This window comes from Clupea harengus, chromosome 6, assembly GCF_900700415.2.
Source record: "Clupea harengus chromosome 6, Ch_v2.0.2, whole genome shotgun sequence".
In the NCBI taxonomy this organism is placed as follows: domain Eukaryota; kingdom Metazoa; phylum Chordata; class Actinopteri; order Clupeiformes; family Clupeidae; genus Clupea; species Clupea harengus.
The window spans coordinates 29,902,780-29,923,093 of NC_045157.1; the positions used below are offsets into that span (position 1 = coordinate 29,902,780).

At 47.7% G+C, this 20,314-nt stretch overlaps 1 protein-coding gene across 2 annotated transcripts in view; it reads left to right on the top strand.

Annotated features, from left to right (window-relative positions):
• Positions 1-20,314, top strand: part of adamtsl3 (ADAMTS-like 3) — a 112,434-nt gene that overhangs the window by 48,807 nt on the left and 43,313 nt on the right. For both annotated transcript variants that reach the window (XM_031569711.2, XM_031569712.2), the window contains exons 4-7: positions 8,382-8,509; positions 12,501-12,546; positions 13,437-13,673; positions 16,570-16,696. In XM_031569711.2, the coding sequence (XP_031425571.1) occupies positions 8,382-8,509; positions 12,501-12,546; positions 13,437-13,673; positions 16,570-16,696 (538 nt within the window). The remainder of the gene's footprint in view (positions 1-8,381; positions 8,510-12,500; positions 12,547-13,436; positions 13,674-16,569; positions 16,697-20,314) is intronic.

Below are 20,314 nucleotides of genomic sequence, written 5' to 3' on the forward strand. Positions count from 1 at the left end.
GCTTTTGTGGACAGACCACTCCACCAGCTCCCCCAACAGGAGTCTGCCGGGGCGTCAGCTAGTCAAACCAAATTCATTAAGATGTCTAATCCAACAAATCTTACTTTCGCTGACCTCAGCTCCCGATGGTACCGTCCATAACTTTAATTTCAGCTCTTTGGCCCACACTGCAGCGTTGGTGGTCACGGTGGCCTCTCTGTGAAGCTCTAGATTGGGTTATAAAGTTCTCTGATTGTGTGCGGGCCCCTGTTATAAGAATTCCTCTCGCACCTTCTGCCAAATCTTGATAAATTTGTCAAACTGAAAAAGAATAATACCCCCCCCCCCCCTATTCATGGAAAGCCTGTTTCATGTTTGCTCAACGAGCTAATACCCGTAACAATAGAACAAATCATTTGTAGGCCTCCTTTAAGATTTACTGGTACTGGTTAGTAACATTTATGAGATCTGAGTTAAATCTGGCTTTATAAAGAAAACCTAAATTGGGGTTGAAAGTCATTTTTAGGATCTCCCTCATGATTAGCATACATGTAATCCCCCAAGCATGGGGCATTACCTCAGAGGCCTAGCCGTGACTGAGACCTCGGGACACTCCAGGAGTACTTGAGGAGTACGTGCAAGTCCATCATTTGAGTGTTTCCATGCGAGCGAAATTGCAGGAAAAGACGTTCCACCTGCAGCCTCTCTGGAGCGACTACCCTCGCCCGTCTGTGGAACAGTCCACATGTGCACTTTCACTTCCTGCTTACCACCCAGAAAGCCCAACAAGTTTTTTTTGGGGGTGAACTGCATGACAGATAATTTACTGCCTATGTGGCCTCTGAGAGCATGTGTGCGCTAGTAAGTGTAAATATGTTCATGTGACATGACGTTTTGCCATTAGACTTCACAATGACGGCGTAGTTGTCAGTGGGCCGAACTGCAGCTTGTTATCCTGAGTGGATTTATGCACGCTGACTCAGCTATCCTTTCAGTGGTATGCCTGTGCACAGCCATCGAAGATAATCCATCACAAAAATGGGGACTGGCAGTATTCCGCGGTTTGCTGTGGATCAGATCTTGCGTAAGAGACCTTTGGTAATAAAAAAACAAGAGGCCTACAGACTAGCAGTGAATGCCGTACATTTAGTTTGGTAGGCACCGCCTTTGTGCTAACCACTTTGCATACTTGTTTGTGATGAAAACTTGTAAACTTCAGTGCCCGTGGCTGATCGTTTGCTTGATGCATTCTCCCATACACACGACTCTTATGTCGGCCGCTGTTCTCTTCCTGGCCGTGTTCGTACCAGGCAGACACGGGGAAGCAGCCGACAGCTCTTGACAAACCGTTTCTGTTCCCGAGTAGACTTGGAGGAAAAGAAGTAACACACAAATGTTATCTGAAGCTTGCAAAGCTTTAGTCGAGTAAATCACTCTCTTAGATTGCACCAGAGAAATGTCCTGTTTTCACGGCATCCACCACAGCACCAGAGAGAGCAGTGTTACACTCTTTTTTTGCTATATTAGACTCTAAAAAAAACTATTTTTTTACTCACTCCGTTCCGCTCGAAGAGTGACATTAATTGTGTTGTGCGCCACGCACCAGGCATATCTCTGAGCTGAATCTTTTCATTTTTATTTGACAGATTTATTTTTCTTTATACAATCACTTTTTTTTTTCTGCATTGCAGTTGTAATGATTTATTCATACCTTTGTTCATTTTTTGTCTCCAAAAATCACAATATATTTGTCATTTGGCGTAGATTTTACTCCAAAGCGTGGCCGCATTTGACAAGCTGATTATTGGACCTGTGTTCTGAATATTACTCCACACATGAGCCCTCCATATGGAATGGCTTGTCGCTGGCTTTGATCTGTGGGGAGGGAACGGTCCCAGCCTTTTTGTTTGTCAGAGCTTGTTAGAACAGTCATCGATGCTGGACTGAGAGTGCAGTGTGTTGTGGGTAAAGGATGACTGACGCGCTGGCCTTTGGATAAGTACTTCACTGACAGAAGGTCAGAGCTGTGGTGGACGGCTAAGAAAGAGCTCCTCTTTCACGGGGGGGGGGCTGATTTGGCTGCCGTGAAGAAGGCTCGGCAAACACAGATGTTAAATCGTTGCTGAGGCTGAGACGGTCTGTTCGGGCCCCGAGTGCTGAGCTCGAGCTCCCAGGCCGGGAGCGCCTTCCATCTCGCGGACCTCACAGACCTGTTGCTCCCTGGTCCGCCTCCGCGCTCGGACACACATGCACATGCTTTCTCACAGACCTTTCCATGCACTTCCACTAATTCTCCCAGAGAACACCCACCCACACACACACAGACACACACACACACAAACACACACACACACACACACACACACACACAGACACACACACACACACAGACACACACACAGACACACACACACACACACACACCCACACACACACACACACACACACACACACACACACAGACACACACACACACACACACACACACACAGACACAAACACACACACACATTCACGTCCTCACACTCTGAGCACACACATGAACACATCTGGAGCTGAGATATGATTGATGAGAGGGTTCCGCTGGAAGCTCCCTTGAGGCCAGCTGACTGTGTGAGACTGAGAAGGCCGAGCCCTGCAGACGGCAGTCTTGGACCCTTATCTCTGTGTGCTAGACTTTCTCTTGTTCTCTCTTCCTCCCTCTCTCTCTCTCTCTCTCTCTCTCTCTCTCTCCTTCCCTCACTCTCTGTTTATACATATGTACACTTATGTACATATACATATACGTATGTATATGGCTGTCTGTCTGTCTGTCTTGCCTTCAATCCTTGTCTGTTTATCTGTATCTGTGTTCCTGTCTGTGTGCCTATCTTTCTGTCAGCCTCTCTCTCTCTCCCTCTCTCCCTCTCTCTCTCTCTCTCTCTCTCTCCCTCCTCCTCTCCCCGCCTGTCGGTGTGGGGGCGAGTTGAGTCTGGATCTTTCCCAGAGTCGCCACCCATATGTCTGCGCTCATCAGCCTCTGGGCTCTGTGCAGATGGCTGTCTCTCTGGACTGTCACCAGCCAGGAGCCTCGCCAACACCGGAATCAAGGACCATTTTAATGTGTTTATTACCGCACTCACTGCTATTATTGGAAGCTGCTTGGCCTATTTGGTTGTTCACATATGGTTTTTCGATGCAATATGTCGTTCATACAAAACATTCTTTCAATGACAGCGATAAACTCTGAATTGTAATTATTTGACTTTTGAATGTTGATAATCAGTAATAATACTATTGAGTGTGTGATATTTATTTTGTTTGCGTCTGTGCATTGTTGTATTGTGTTATTCACATAACTGCAGATGAGTAGAACTGAAATGAAAGCTGGTGCCAATTGTTCATTAGTCATGAAAGGTTTGCCGTTCATCTGCGCAGGTCGCTTATTAGAAACAGGAAACTCAAAAGCAGTTCAAGTGTGAGATCTGAACCTTTTGGTGCATGAAGTTTGGGGCATGATTTGACCAAAAAAAAGCAGGCTGCCCAATTTTGCAAGGAAAAAAATTATCGAGGAAGGCCAATTTAGCACTAAAGGGACACCTCTCCGAAGCCCTCTCTTAAGGGTAATTGCACTCTTATTTGAGGGTGCCCCGTTGTGACAGAAGGCAGCCTGGTGGTATCTGTCACTGCCAAGGGAATGGCCTCAGCTTCTTTTTTCTCCTCTTCCTCTCAGACTTTCACTGCGTTCACCCGAGTGCCTTTTAATGGGTCCTCCCGAGGATTGTGGGTTTTGTGAGTCACACATCTTTACATGCGTCTCGCTGTTGTTCCCCAGATGCCCTGCTCCTTGGGTTTCTACCTTTACCAGCCGCTGAAAGGGTGTTGGACGTGGCGTGCCGCATGATTTTATATCTAGTGTGCGGTGCTCCTGCTTCTGACCTGAGATGGGCGGTGTTTTGGGGTGCAGAATAATTCGCATTGACTCAACACCATAAACCAGTCTCACATGACTCCTCCTGGTCTTTTAATGTGTGTGTATGGTATGCATCCAGCCACGGTGTTGAAAGGAGCGAGCCTCATTTTCCTAATGTTTTCCCCCGAGGTTCAACCCTGTGCTCTAGTCCCTGCCACACACTCGGGTACACTCATGCCTCAATTAATCCCCCGCGCTACTAATTCGCGGGGTCGGCACAACTGTCTCTTTGTGCTCGAAGCGGCCGGCGCTTGTGCTCTTGTGCACGTTTGTGTCGTCTCCGAACATTTCAGACGGTGCCTGACCTGGCCGAGGGGGACTGGGCTCAGTTGCAATCACGCAGGGAATGAGTGTAATGACATCTAATGAGCCCCTGCACATGGCCAGACAGCCTTATGAATCACCACCAGACAGGCCCACATTAACGTGAGCACAACACACACACACACACACACACACACACACACACACAGACACACACACACACACACACACACACAGACACACACGTACACACACACACACACACACACACACACACACACACACACACACACACACACACACACAAAAGCCTCATTTTAATCACGAGAACAGCCTTCAGGCCTGCTTTGCTTAGCCATGTGCGTTGTAACAGCAACCACAGGCAAAAAAAGGTGTGCAGCTCTAGACGGCGAGCTGAGAGCTGAGAGCTGAGAGCTGACGGCGATAAGGAGACCGAGTCTGAGTGACAGCACAGAGGAATTGAGTTCAGCAGGGGGGGGCGGCTCCATGGCACCTGGATGATGCGGTTAGTCACGTCGCGGAGAGCAGACTGGAGCCTGGAAGCGGCTCCACCCAGCGGGGGAGACATGGCGTTCGTCAGCTCCCTGGGCTTCCGCTGTCGAGAGGAGAGGCTAACCAGGCGAAATCGTAGCGGCGTCCACTGCTGCAGGCCTATTTTCATTGGCAGGTATTAACAGGCTTTTATAACTAGCAGGCTGCAGTGGTGGGTGTCGGGTTTCCCTGACGGTCGTCCAAGTTACGGAATTAAGGAGCAGAAATGCACTCGCAGCCGGCCGGACACACGCAAATGCACTCACCCACGCACTCCCTCTCTCTCTCTCTCACACACACACACACTCACTCACATACTCACACACACACACTTGACACATGAAGGTCTTATATGTGTACATAAACATTGACATGCAAGTGCACATACTTGCTCGAGTGCCGACACATTCAAAAGCACAAATACTCTTCGACACATTCAACCACAATGGTATCATTCCTGTCAGCAATTATGGTGTCACGTAAACTACAGTGCAATCTGACAACAGAGCAGAGCAGAGCAGAGAGCAAGCCCCCTTTGCCTTTTATCTTGAGGGGCCTCCAGGAAAATCAGAACAAATAGGTGATGCAAGAGCCCTTGTTTTCCTGAAACGCTCAACCCAGGGGTGAACGAGTGTAAGTGCGTCCTGCCCTCCTCCATCGCAGTCTCTCTCTGGCACACACCTCCATAACATAATCAGGAGGTGTGTGATGTGTGTGTGTGCAGCCCTAGGTATGACTGCTGAGTGCGCTCTCTACCCAGGCCGTGGGATTCTGTTTTTACGGGCTCCGACGCTGAGTTGTCTACGGGCACGCTGCTGATCCCTCAGCCTCGAAACAGCACTCTCGATGGGAGAATGTACATAAAGGCTCCGGCCAAAAACGATTGGACCAGAGTCCGTCTACCCCGGTGCGGTTATTGCTGACTGTCAGGCTCAGCTGATTTGGGGGCAGATGAGGAGGAGCGGGGTCGTCGTCAACGGCGGGGCTGAGAGTCGAGTCGGGCCGAGTGCCGAAGTTGATCCCATTAGTTTTCATCAGCCGAGCGAAGCCCCGGCATGTGCGAGCGGAGCGAGGCAGGGCCTCCCTCCCACCGGCGCAATAGCGCGCGGGCTTCCATCCATGTAACAGGAGGAACGTTTTTGTGCAACACTCCCTCCTCGGTTATGCTCAAGGTCAGGGGTTTCCAAAGGCTCCCGCGCCCGCATTCAATGGAGTCGAAGCGAACGCGGAGGGAACGGAGCTAATGTTAATGTTGGTGACCAAGCATAAATAATGCTGTCAGAGGAATTAGTGTTTTTCCTGTGCAAGCAATTTGGATGAGGCCGCAAGAAATGCCTCTGTCCACCGCCAGCGTCCAGGAATAACAGGCTGTACAATTGAAAGTAAATCGATTTCCATTCAGAGGCCTACAGAAAGAAAAAAATAACTTTCCCTCCAAGGTATTCTTTCAATCCTACCCCATTCCCATCATTCACTTTCTTACTTTCATTCTTTTTTCTGTCTGTCCATCTTATCCTTTCGTTTCTCTTAATTCCACGCCTCTCTTCTTTCTCCGTACTAGAGTGCACTAGGAGCGTCAGGTTTTCTCCCTGGCATCTCAGGGACTGCTGACATCACACGCTGAAGCCTGGCCAACTTTCCTATTTTTGGTGAGCGGGCGCCAGAAAAGCCCCGGTTCTCGCGCCTGACTGTTCTGCTCGAAGATATGCAGAACCTGGGAAAGATAAAGCCGACAAGGCCCCTGGAGTACACCAGCAGGCGCAAAGTCCCCCCCCCCGCCCCCCCCCCCCCCCCCCCCCCCTCCTGTTATGGATTGACTTGTAAGTACCTTGAACAGTGTAGTGATTCATATCACCATCTGATTGGTATTCCTGATCCGCCGCTGCATTAGAAAAGCTGCGGAGAAGGTTCCCATTAGCTTCAGGGCCTCAACCTGCTGCGGCTCGGTTCACCCAAGGGGCCATTTCCAGGCTTCCCTCACCTCTTCCCTTCTCCTCCTGCTGCTTTGCATTTGGTGAGAAGAATCCAACAAAGGCAGCCCACTGCACTTCTGCATAATGGATGGGCTTCAGGCCTCTCCCTGAACCAGCTCCTCGTGTCATCACTGCAGCCCAGACCAGTGTTGTTGGGGCGTAGGTGTGAGAACCGAAGGGGTTCAGTTCTTCTGAAGTTTTTCTGACTGAGACGGAGATGCTGATAGCTACATTAAATGACTTGTGTCCGACCCTGGGATGATGGGTCTTGCTCACTATAAGCCCCATTTAGTTGACAAATTAGATTTTTGGTTACAAATCCAATATGTCTGGCCGCTTGTTTGGACGCAGCAATTGTAAAAGTGACATGAATCAGACTTTTTTTTTTTTGAAGGGGGGTGGTGGTGTATGTGTGTCTGTCTATGTGCGTTTACAATAGGATCACATTTTCCGACTTGTCACACACACAAGCCAAAACTTTTGACGATAAATGGTGTCTAGTGTTGCCAGTATTCCTTGGGAAATGGCCTGTTTCTCATACCGAGGATGCAGTTGTCTCTGCCAGACTATGCGGATGCGGAGCATAGACTAAAGCTTTGCTTTGCCACATTGACCCGGCTTTGAATGTGACTGTCATTATTCACATACGCAGAGAAATGCCTGTTTGCACACTGGAAACTCATATCCTGATGGAAAGGTGAACATTGTCTGCATCTAGTTTCCAGCATTGTTTCCTAGCATGGAATTGGGTTTGTCAGGAAATCAGATATGTTGTGCATGAAAATCAGGGAACTTTGCCAAAGTAATCAATACCTTATCACAAGATTTCAAAGGGGACTTCTGTGCTTATGAAACATATGTATGTCATTTGGGGTGTTTCTCCAGAGACCATTAGCACAACCTCAATGCCTTTTCACTGATTTAGAATAATATCTTGCTTTATATTTAAAGGATATTTAAAGGAAGGATTTGTTCCCGCCTTGTAATGTATTTTCAGTACCACAGAATGTTAAACCCCCACTGAAGGAAAATATGTCTCCATTAAAAGAGTGAAGTCCTGCCAACAAATACTAAAACCTAAATACAGCATACCAAATTATTTTTAGTCATGAACCAGATCACAGCAAGCTAAACATTACTTTTGATATTGATGCACAAGTGACTTCTTGCTACTTTGACTTATCAACCTTTCGCCCTCTTACATGAAAATAAACCTCCGCTGTTCCTCCACAATATTAGTGCCAGATATATTTCATATGGGATAGATCCCACATAAAGACACTGTACAGAAGATCTATTGTTTCAAATTCCTCTCACGCAATCTCATATATACGTACTTTAAAACGTAGCTTTTGATGTGCTTTTGTAAAATGTAGCTTTTGATGTGTGTGTGAAATTAGTACCTCCGACTAGTCTGTGAATAACAACAAACTTTGGACTTTCAACATCATCCCTTGACTGACAGCATATTCTACGGCCCAACACCCTTATCTTCAAAAGCACTGGCTAAGCTTTCACGTCTGTACAGAGCACATTGTTTTCATCATATTTCAAAAGTGATGTCACCTTGGGATGAGGGAGGGAGGGAGGGAGGGAGGATGCGGTGAGCTAAGTGAGGACAGTGATGTTCATGGGCTCTCCGCTCTGTGTGTCCCATCCAGGCCTCCAGAAGCACGCGGTCAGACGAGGACAGGGACGCCGGCTGGGACGCCTGGGGCACCTGGAGCGAGTGCTCGCGCACCTGCGGGGGTGGGGCCTCCTACTCCCTGCGCAGATGTCTGAACGGAGGGTCAGGTCACGCGCCGGCTGCCTCATCAACATGCCATTCAGTCTCTGCAGATACACTCACTCACTCACACACACACACACACTCACACACACACACACACACACACACACACACACACACACACACACACACACACACACACACACACACACACACACACAAATATTCTCTCTTTTCATCTCTCCATCCTGTTCACACACACATACACACAAACATATGAAGGAACTCACTCACAAGTACTGTTGCAGCTATACAGCTGTGTCCAAGAGCTTCAGCGTTCCTCATGCCATTGAAAGGGGACTTAGATAGGTTGATAGGTTGTTTGTGTGCAAATGTCCACTCAATCACACAATGCATACAGTGGAGATGGCCAAATGGTCCAGTGGATCAAGCCAAAGTTTTTTGTGAAGTCCCGTCTTGGACAATCATTTCTCCCATGCCACACAGAAATGAAAACAACAGTCAAGTGGCTAGTTAACACAGGACATCGTAGTAACATAGCTTCCAGAATATTCCAGGAGAAGACCTCATGAAATGAATGACCTGAGACGTCTTGAGAAATGCCAATAGCACAGAAACAGCAGATTCAATCATTTCTGGTTGATTTATTCCCATAACCTGAAGAAATGAATCAAACACAAAACAGTACAAATGTCCTCTCTGTACATGTTCCATTGCAAGATACCCAAATCTCAATAGCCAAATGTTGAACTCTAATTATTTTATTTTTTGTTTGTTTGTTTTTCCTCAGTTTATAACTGTAAAAGGCACTGTCGGATAACTGATGTTGATGTTTCTTTTCCATTTGATTGATGTCATTCCTCTTAGCCATGATTGCTGCAATCATACGTACTTGTACAGATATCCATCACTCTGCCTTCAGTGTCTCATAAGAATCTGATGTTGTCCCTGGCATGCGCTCCTATGTGGAGAAGCACCTCCCTGTTTTATGTCAAATTCACCATTGGGAAAAAAGCATTTCAACCATTAGGGAGACATCATGGAAAATAAGTCATGAACCTCCCAAAGTGTTCCTGAGGGAGTTACTGAGGCCATGTACAAAACACATCATGACTACATCGTGCAGATTGGATAATGAGTTAAGGAGTCAGGGAAGCGACGCGTTTCACCGAAAACGAGCGTTGTGTACGTTTCATTGTATATTTCAGAGAAAAACTCAATAAGATTTGAAGTGGCTCCAGTCACTGAATGCTTACCAGAGTTAAGGGTTACCAAACGGAGATCCTTTATTTGCTGTGGGGACACAGCATCATGCTGCAGGCACACCTTGTTGAAGAATCTTGTGGTCCAAAATGAGGAGAGTGAGGTGGAACATTAGAACAAAGGAGGACCCCAAGGTCAGACGAACATCCCACACACAACATCCCACACTTCCCTGAAACACGCCAACTGGGGACCATAAATCAGTTCATCTACAGATCAGGCCTAGTCTGATTTCTGCACCAATTCCATTTATTCCCGTTGTGTCAGGATCGACATGTCTGCTTCATCCATCTTGCCATCTTTATTGTTAACTTAGGGAGCCTGGTGCCACACATATATAACGTCCCATGCCCTGTTTCCCGTTGGCATCTGCCTCCTTGGTATGGCTTTTTATGGCCTTTCCACTGCAAAAAAAAAGCCTGTGCTCTGAGCATCAGCTGATAACGCAGAGGAAGTCTTGGGACAGTGGCCAGGCCTGGAGTAATGAGCTTTTTACTGTGCTAATATAAAACACATAAAGAGCGCGGCGCTGCTTAGACAGGGCTAATTGCATGCTGGGTAGCCGGCGCACCCACTCTCCGGCTGGAAACGAGGGGCAATGCGGCTCTGCCGTCCTTTGGATCCCATTATGAGCGTCTTTATGGCTCTGCCTCGTCAAACTGGAATCATTGTTTTCCAATTGAATGTTTCCTGTGCGTGAAGACGTGTGCTCAGCAGGGGTCTCAGGTTTTATTACCAGATGCAGATGTGCCTGTGCAGTGCGCTCGGCATGCCTCCTCTGCCCTGCCCTGCCCTGCCCTGCCCTGCCCTGCCCTGCCCTGCCCTGCCCTGCCCTGCCCTGCCTCCTCTGCCCTGCCCTGCCCTGCCCTGCCCTGCCTCCTCTGCCCTGCCCTGCCCTGCCCTGCCCTGCCTCCTCTGCCCTGCCCTGCCCTGCCCTGCCCTGCCTCCTCTGCCCTGCCCTGCCCTGCCCTGCCCTGCCCTGCCCTGCCCTGCCCTGCCCTGCCCTGCCCTGCCCTGCCCTGCCCCGCCCCACTAAAGCCACAGTAGATAAGGCCTAGCGCTCACTGCACTCCATTTGTCACTCTAGTACTTAGTAATTATCAGCTGCATCGTGTCCTTGAAGTTGTTATTGCTGATGATTTTGATATTGTAATTTAAACTTGTGACAAATAGACATACATGTTTATTGCAACAAGGATTAGTGTAAGTATTGTAAGTAGTGATAAGCAGCCTTGGGATAAGATTATCTTTATTGCTATTGTATGGAGACATTTTCTCTCTTCCTGCATGGATATCAGAGGATAAAGGGAACCACAGTCACTCTCTATCTCTGCTCGTCTCCCACAGATGGCCAGTACTTACAGGCCCGCTGGTGGATGGGCAAGCTTCAAGTTGTTGATTGCCCTCCCCTGATTATGGGAAGATCTGGAAGTGATTCTCCAGTTGATTATGAGCTTGTCAAGCCAAAGGGTCCACCGTGATTCACAGTGCACACTCATGCAGCTTCCCTCGGCCCCAGCCAAGACACCTGCTCATGTTCACCGAGCCGTGCGAAGACAGGTGCTTGGATTTAGCCTACACCAAAAACCATCTGCTAATCTTCAGGAGAGCGGACAGAGGCAAGATAGTGGGAGCACTTTGAGTCTGTCCTAACCTTTTGAGAAAGAAAGAAAGAAAAAAAGAAAAAAAAACGCATGGCCTTACTCAAGTTCTAGTCACAACAGGAAGGGGGAATTCAAAGTATGTCTTTGCCTTGTGTTGCTCTTGGAGCTGGTGACCAGCGTGCCCAGCGTCCCGTCTGATCTGGTTACGGCTCCACACCACGTCCCTCGTTTCCCCGTCCAGAAACACACAGCCAAGAGGATCAGTGTTTCTGTCAGAGGTCGTCTCCGAGAGCGGAGCCGCTCGCCCATAAAATGCACGCTGGATAGTCGCCGCAGTTGCACAACTGCAGCATCCCCATAGGATGAGAGATGATAATATTTTTGTCGTTGCAAAACGTATTTGCTCCGTCTTGGGTCAGCCGTCGGGGCAGCCATCAGTTTTATGATGTATACACACGACTGTGAGGCCCACAAGAGAAGAAAAACAGACCAAAAAAAGCGTTTAGACATTTGCTGAGAAATCATGGTTTTCTTAAAGCCGTGTGGTGGCGGCTCACCATGCGTTTGAATGATTTGTGGATTTTGAAATAATGAATTGCCTCATTTATTGGGAAGTATTCCTACATTGTCTCAGCACTTGTTTGGACTTGGAGGCAGCTGAATGGCATTAGTGTAGTCTGCCTCTTCCCATTGCATAATTGAAGACAAAACTGATGTATTTACTCCAGAATGGTTGACCTGCTAGCGTTGCCGCGTGCAGTTGTTTTCATTGCTGGATTGCTGAACGATTACTGAGTCCTGCTCCTGTTATGGTTGCCAATACACCATGGTGCATGTGTGTGCTCAAAGGGATGTTTTGTTCTGGGACACATAGCATGAGGTTTAGCTCCACACGGTACCTGCTCTCTGCCCACTACTGCTTAGCGCTGCTGTTGCAGCCCACATTTAGCACAGTCTGCTTGTGCTAGAACAGGCCTGGGAGCTGACACAGACTATGGAACAGGTAACACTTGCCATGTTTGAGCCACTGGAGGTGATAACTTGATAAATGGAGTACTGCGAGGGAACTCGGATGAATAGACACCAAGGATAGGGATAGGCTGCTGGAGGCTGCTGGAGGCTGTGTGAACTAACACCCATTTTTATTCCTACTTCTATTACAGAAACTGTGAAGGCAGAAATATCCGGTACAGGACGTGCAGTAATATGGTGAGTCCAGCAGACCTTTTCTCATGTGCCCTGGATGTCTGGGTGTATGCTGCACTTCTGTCCCATTCTCTATTAGAATATGAGCTATGATGAGAGCAGCAGGCCCTCTTTTTCCAGGGCTATTTTTACAACTCTGGGTTACCATATGGCAAATCTGCACCATTTGCCTGCCCTATAAATGAATAGAAAGGGAAACTGTCCCACTAATGTTATCCCCCATTGTATAACTGACCACTCTTATTTGCACGGGGCCTATTTTGAGGAGCAAGAGGTCTGCTGTCACTCTCACGCTATTTTAATCAAAGGGAGATGTGTTTTTGTACCATTGAAGTGGTTTCATCTGGTTTTATTGTAGACCAACCATGATTTCCATCAAAGGGTGTGGGAAAGCTTCCCAGCATAATATTTATAACAATTCAGTCAAGAAGATGGACCCCCCCCCCACACACACACACACACACACTAAATTGCCATTGATGGGGTTTGCTTTTGAGTTAAGCCAATTTCTGTTTATTCCATGATTGACCCAGAGATGAAGATATGTCATTATGAATTACTCTATCGCATAAGGCCTTGTCTCAATCAAGGACACTTGAGCCTTGTCAAACGGCTATGTGGGCCTCAGCACTTGATTGCTGCCCATTGATTAGAAGAAAAAAGTTCACCGCCATGGACAGCAGAGCGCTGATTAAGATTGCCATCTGCGAGATGTCCAGATGCCCGGCCCAGAGTTTGAGTGACAGACGTTCACTTTATGGAAGTTATAGCCTGGGATGACTCATCCGTGTGGGCAGGGAGAATGTTCATAGCTGCTTTAGGATGGGCTGTGTTGCTATGGAGAAATAAGACCGGCAGTGGCTGATCATTTCAAACTTTACTTCCCCCTCCAGGACTGCCCAAAAGAGTCGGGGGACTTCAGGGCGCAGCAGTGCTCGGCACACAACGACATCAAGTACCAGGGCCTGACGCATGAATGGGTGCCCGTCATCAACGACCCGGTCTCGCCCTGTGCCCTCAAGTGCCAGGCGCGGGGCAAGAACCTGGTGCTGGAGCTGGCGCCCAAGGTCCTGGATGGCACGCGCTGCCGAACAGACTCCTTTGACATGTGCATCAGCGGGATCTGTCAGGTAATGCAGTGTGTGTGTCCAACACAGTAGGGCTGGGGTGCGAGTGGGCATTGGGTATCACAAAGTAATTCATTGTGATGATCGGGATAGGGTTCTCTATAAAAGTGCGATTCAAAGATGAGTGTTTTCATGTGCCAAGATTCAGCACACACACACACACACACACACACCCTTCAGCGTGTGAATATCCGGTGTAATGATGTCTATAAGCCAGTTTGGTTAAGAATGTGGGTGAGTGTGTGTGTGTGTGTGTGTGTGTGTGTATGAAAGCATTTATCCTCCTCCCTTTGGAAAGCTGAGCACCAGCTACAGTCCCTCAAGTCATCTTCCCGTGTCATGCTATCAATCTCTATTAACTCCGAAGCCCACGAACGGCTCTTACTCCACGCTGCCGGGGCCTGCTGTTCCCCCCCGTCCAAGATGTTCTCCTTGGACACAACCGAACAATCCACAGTAGCCGGCCTGGGGAAACCATGCACCTAAAAATGAGAAGATAATGAAATAATAAGCTTAAACATGGAAACATTCCTCCAGTCAGTGTGACACATCCAAAGCCCCCGGAGCCTATATTTAGTGCAGACTGCCCTGCTGGAAGCAGCTCCACTGCTGAGGAATGAATGTGAGGGTCCTGCCAACTCCGGTGCACTAGACAGATGAAGCTCTCCATCGCCCCGTGCTTATTTAGATATCGGTGCTTTTAGTGATTGGGGGGCGGGCTCGGGTACAGGGCGGCCTTGGAATCCTTGGAAGAGCTGAGGCAGTCTGACCCGACCAGACCTTATTTTCCATACAGTGTGTGTGTGTGTGTGTGTGAGTGCGCACGTTTGCTTATGTGTGTGTGTGCCCGCATGCATATGTGTGTGAGTGTGAGTGTGAGTGTGAGTGTGTGTGTGAGTGTGAGTGTGTGTGTGTGTATGTGCGTGTGTGTATGTGTGTGTAGGACATTTAGGCCAGTCCAACCCCCTGAAGGGGTCCGGCATTCCTCAGAGAGAGGGGGCCGAGGAGACGGCTGGACTGGACGCGGGGGGAAGGTTAGGCCGATGCCCAGAGTCTGGATTGGGTTTCCAGCTGACCATGACTCCAGCGTACACACGCACAAGGCCCAGCATTCACAAAAGCGCTGCTTCCTGGAATGGGAGGATAATTACTTTCCCCTTCATTGAAAAGTTGCCTTCACATAATGGGCAGGATTTGACATGAATTTCCAATACAAATACATGCTTTGGGAAAGCTGACCACCACTTCATAATTAGGGGGAGCGACCCTCTGCTCATGGCTCTGGGCTAGGCTATTATCATGTCACTGATACTTTCTGACTTGAGGATCACCACATCAAGCGGTGACTTTTCCCTTCATTTGCCTTGACCTGTTTTTGTCACTGAACAATTCATCGTATTGTCTGACTGTAATCCTAATCTCATAATTCCATGGAGTGGTTGGAGTCATTTCCAGTGTAACCCTGCCTTCAAGTTCCGGCACCGAGGTAGAATATCAAAATTCCGAAATTTGAATGGTCATTTTGCCCCATGCCATGTCATACCAGCTTACTCTGGTTGCATTGTGCTGTATCTAATTTGACCAGAGTCCTGGGCCATTAGGAAAAATGGCCCTAAATGATGCCTGACTGTTTACATGTGCCTGTTTACCAGCGCTACCGGTCATTGCTCTGCTGTTTGTTTTTGCTGGCTGACTTTCCCATGGCATTGGGAAGCGTAAACTGTTTTTTAAGCCCTGACGTTCAGCTGTGAAACTTGGCTGCATTCCTCTTGTAGATGGCAAATTCAGGGGGAAGCGCCCAGCCCAGCCCAGCCCAGCCCAGCCCAGCACAGCAGCACGTCGTGCGAGGTAGATGGGGAGAGGCGGGGTGTTTTCAACAGAAGAGGCCATCTCCCCCCCCCCCCCCCCCCCCCCCCCCCCCCTTAAAAATGAAATAAATCCTTGCTGAGTGAATCGAATCACAGGTGCCTCTGTAGATACTCTCCAGAGACGTCATTCAGAAGAAGAAGAGAGAGAGAGAGAGATGAAGAAAACAAAGTATGGCATTAAGCACAGTAAGGGGGCTAACATTTCAATCCCACATCAGTGGAACAGAGGCATAGCTGGCCATAGCATGAAAACAGGTGCGCTGACGAATGGGAAAAACCTCGGAGGATTTACGGCTGTCTACTTGAGAGGGAATGCAGTGCCATTGTTCTCCCTGCTGCGCCTCTCACGTGGCAGTCTCTTCTCTGTCCGAGTCCCTTTATATCGCTGCCATTCAGATGGAGATGTTCCCCAAGTGCACAAGAAATGAAAGGTTAATGCATGAGTGGAGGAAAAACAATCACAACAAACGTTCTGGGTGAGTGTAAAAGATGTCATTATAGAGCTGTGCATGTTAAGACCTTCCTCTAGCTATATTCACAGAAGTATCGCTCTGTTTTGTATTGTACTGTAGACCGAAAAGAGACTAATACATTTTTTTTGTCAGACTGTCAAAACATCAACATTGCATGCATGCAGATAATGATAGTAGGTGCAAATTCAATCCAAATGTGGAAGGAATGTCCTTCAATGTTGTGCTAAATGGAGTTTGGCGTTCGGTGCTCCTTGGCTCACGCCCGAGCTGAGAGCCGGAGGTGTGCCGGAAAAGAGAGTGTGCTGTGTGATGATGTTGTCTTTGATGGATGAGTGTGGAGACGGGCTCCTCGCTCGGTTCCTCATCCTGACAGAATGAGGCTATGTGGTCTCCCACCACTGTGGGCACATTTATATTAAGCATTGGTCAAGGAACAGCGAGCAGGAACGATTGGAAAACAAGCAGAATTCCTGAAAGCAGAGTGTTTGTGTACGATTCCCACCCCCACCCCCTTCCCCTTCCACATCCCCTCTGTGACGGAGCTGTTGCTGTTGGCAGGAGGTGGGATGCGATCGACAGCTCGGGAGCAACGCCAAAGAGGACAACTGCGGAGTCTGCGCGGGCGATGGATCCACCTGCCGGCTGGTCCGAGGGCAAACCCTGTCGCACGTCTCGCCGGACGAACGTAGGTACACCATGACACCCCTGGGTGGTAGAGGCCCACTGGCTTCACACCTCTCATATACACTCATCCCCCCCAATGCTGCACTTTTGGCACCTGTTTAGGCTGCCCGGGCCCCCACTTTGTAGGTGCCCTCAGCCAGTCGTTTGGTCCACAGCCACGCTGTTGTTGTTCTCATGGCCCTCAGCAGCTCTGTGTGAACACAGGCCTCTCTGCATGCCATCTGGCCTGGGCTGCTCGCAGACGGAGTTGTCCTGCGAACACTCAAGAGCAAACGGTTTGTTTTTTTCGATGCGGTTTCATCATAAAAGTTAATGCGTAGATAAAATGCCTTTTGGCTGCCATCAGAATGTTTTATTCTTCACAAACGCACATTTTTTTATTTACTTGGAGAATTTGCTTGAGACACTAAACTCGGAGCATAATTGCAACGGTTCTTGCAGGAGCATTTGAAGTTTGTAAATTGTTTTAAAAAATTAAGTTCATCCAGATTTTTTCGCGAACCATGATGGTTTGGACGTGACGGTTTTCATTTTTGCACAAAGCCACAGAAAGCCCCTTGGTATTGACTTTGGGGCGCTTTGTATTTATCTGGTAACTATTTGTTACTGTACTCAATTTGAAGGCCTGACCGCGCCGCTCCAGGTCAGGGGGAGGGAGGGCTGCTTCAAAAGGCCTTCAGTGGTTCTCAGACCATCTCCAGGGCCCAGCGAGGCCTTCTCCACAGCTGCCTAATGAAGGACATGTCTCCAGCAGTCGGCTCGCCAGCGCACACATTAACAGTTCCGAGAGCGAACATCCTTGGTCTCATTTTCAGAGGCTGCTGATGCCATGTGGTACTGGATGCCCCTCAAGAACTCAAAATATGATTTTTTTTTTATTTTTTATTTTTAAAGCAGCGTCTATGTCTGTGTAGACATCTTCTGTTTATTGGTCTGGTTTAAACATTCAGACATGATTTACTGTTGCTTTTTTATAAATAGTGTTTCATGATGGAAGTTAAATTTGGAAAAGAAAAATCAGTGAGTCTTTAAAGTTCGGTGCCAAATTGTAATATGTCCTATTGGTCCTGAAGAAAAATACTACAATATTCCATTTAATGGTTTTTGAATTTAAGGCCTCATTTTCGTATTATTCTCATTACCATGAACAAGAACATTGTACAAGAGGGTGAGAGTGATTCATTGTATTTCTTCCCTTGTGAGCCCCACCTATAATCATTAGGTGACCCGCTGGTTTTCTGCGTTCCTATACGATAGCTAAAACGGGGCCTCTCAATGCACTGTCCTGCAGCGGTGTATGCACAAGACTGCCTCTGTGCCAACCTGTAAATGGGGATGTGCTCAAATGTTATATAGTGGAAATAGAACTTTATATTGTTTTTGGAGAGCTCCAAACTCTCCAGCATTGGTGCATCTGTGGCTGCCAGTTGTGCTGCAGTCATTTACCTCATCCAAATTCCCCATGGAACAAAGCACTCAAAGATGAAGAAAGACTAGAACTTTTGTTTCAGTGTGGCAGTCACAGGAATTTTCACAGCATCATGCCATTCACTTTAAGAGCCTGTTTAACCAAATCTCGGAGTAACTCAATCCAAGCACGTTAGGCTGTCTCTAATAAAGGCCGCCTACCTAATAATTCACCGTATGTAGCGATGACATGCCGGCTTGCTTTAAGTCCCGTAGCTGAGCTGGCATGGGCCGGCCTCATGTAACTACGGTAATCAGATAGGTAGCTCTCTCCAGGCTGTTCTTTTTCTGGATGATAGTCCGGATTCCTGCTTGCTTTTTCTTGCCCCTCTTGTTATTAATATGCAGTAAACCTCCTAATGAGCTGCTGGCACTTACAGCCCATTCCTGTCAGGAGTGGAACAGCCCTGCATACCGGCTGCAAGAAAGAGAGAAAGAAAGAAATACGGAAAGAAAGAGAGGGAAGGAGAGAGGAGGACGTGCAGCACAGAACCGGGGGTTTATAGTTGACTTTTGTTTTCCTCCGGTGTCTTTAGGTTTTGTGCCCTAGTATCCATTAATCACGACTGCCTCCAGGGTTTGCTCCGTCTGCATGGAAAAGTAAGCCCTGAAGTGAACTCACAGCTAATTTCCTCTCGTATCTGCCCAATTATGATCAGTGTAAAAACTAATTATGTGGCATTTCTCGTCTCTGTTTAGAAAGAAACGGCCAATATGCCTGCGTGGCTATTTTGTCGGTGACAGCTGACGAGCTCAAAACTGGAGTCTCACTTCTTTCATTGCGCTCATAAATCCCAAGATTTTGCCGAATATGTTTCCAAAAGTAATTATTTTTGGGGGCACCATAGACACTGGCCACCTTCCAGCTTTACTTAATTGTTGAAAGACTCTGCCCATATCCAGAGGGAAAAGTACTGTAGGCCCCTCAGACATCGGAAAATAACGTTAACACTCAACCTTTCTATAAACCTCTCGCCTTGTATTAAAACTATTCTTCGTGAACCACACGGATGGAGCTCCACCAGCCAAATCTGGAGCCCTGACGTATCCGTGCTCGGTGACAAATCTGAAAGTGGATCAGCTCCAGTTGTCCAGATATGCAAGCGCAGGCATATCGCGCACTCCTGTTCTATTAGAGGTGAGGCTGCAGGTCCTGGGCTGTTCAGTCCCTGGCATATAAAGCTCTGTCTCACGCAAAATGCCCTGACTTCAGCAGGTACTGTCTAATAAGAAAGCTGAAGACAGCCATGACTAATGGGTTCCATCTTGGAGTTGGATTAACGGATAAGGTTGTCAGAGAACCTGCTATGATAAAGGGCTGAACACATTCAGTTATAAACTGCAGGTAGAGTGGGATTGTGCATAAATAGGCATGTTTCTAGTTGAATATGTGATCGCATTTTTCATGTTCATAAAACATAATGATAAATAATGAGCATTAGACTTTTTGCAGAGCTGTGTTACTCTCATTTTTCCATAAAATTCTGGAAAAGATCAAAGCAGGACATGTATGCAGATTTCAGCTTTTTTCCCCCAAGTATTTCTCTGCCCACACCATCCTCTGCAGTGCATATGTTTAAACCGAGAATAACGTCCATGGCGAAGCCTTGTTTACAAACACAAGGCACATCCAAAATAGGACGGAGGAAGCAGGTTTAGCCTGCCAACCTAAACAGAATTGTTAAACTCTGAAACATCCTTTCTTTTTTTGTTTCCCTCTTCCAATGCCATCTTTGTTTAAATTCTTGCTGTAACTCAAGTCAGCCGGTTTCACAAATCCAACCTGGTATAGAATAGGAATGTATTTGGACATCACTATAGTTTGGACATAGCCTCTTCTTTTTCCAGGAACTGAACCAGCTTGAAAATAATGGCGGCAGCGCCTTTGCATCGTAAACGTCAACTGATCAGCGACTGGCTTCAGTGTTCCTCGGGGCATGTTGCGGAGGGCCTCTCTATTTCAGATGGGTCAGTCCACTGAATCTGTCTGTTTGGATAGTTTCTTCCTGTAAAACAACCAGCAGTACATTACATAAGCTCCAATGGTCCAGTGCTCAAATGTAAATGTGTCTCATAATCCTGGGCCAGCAACATGTTTTTGTGAGTTTCATTGCAGTGTGATTCATATTCTATAATTTCATTGATCCATTTT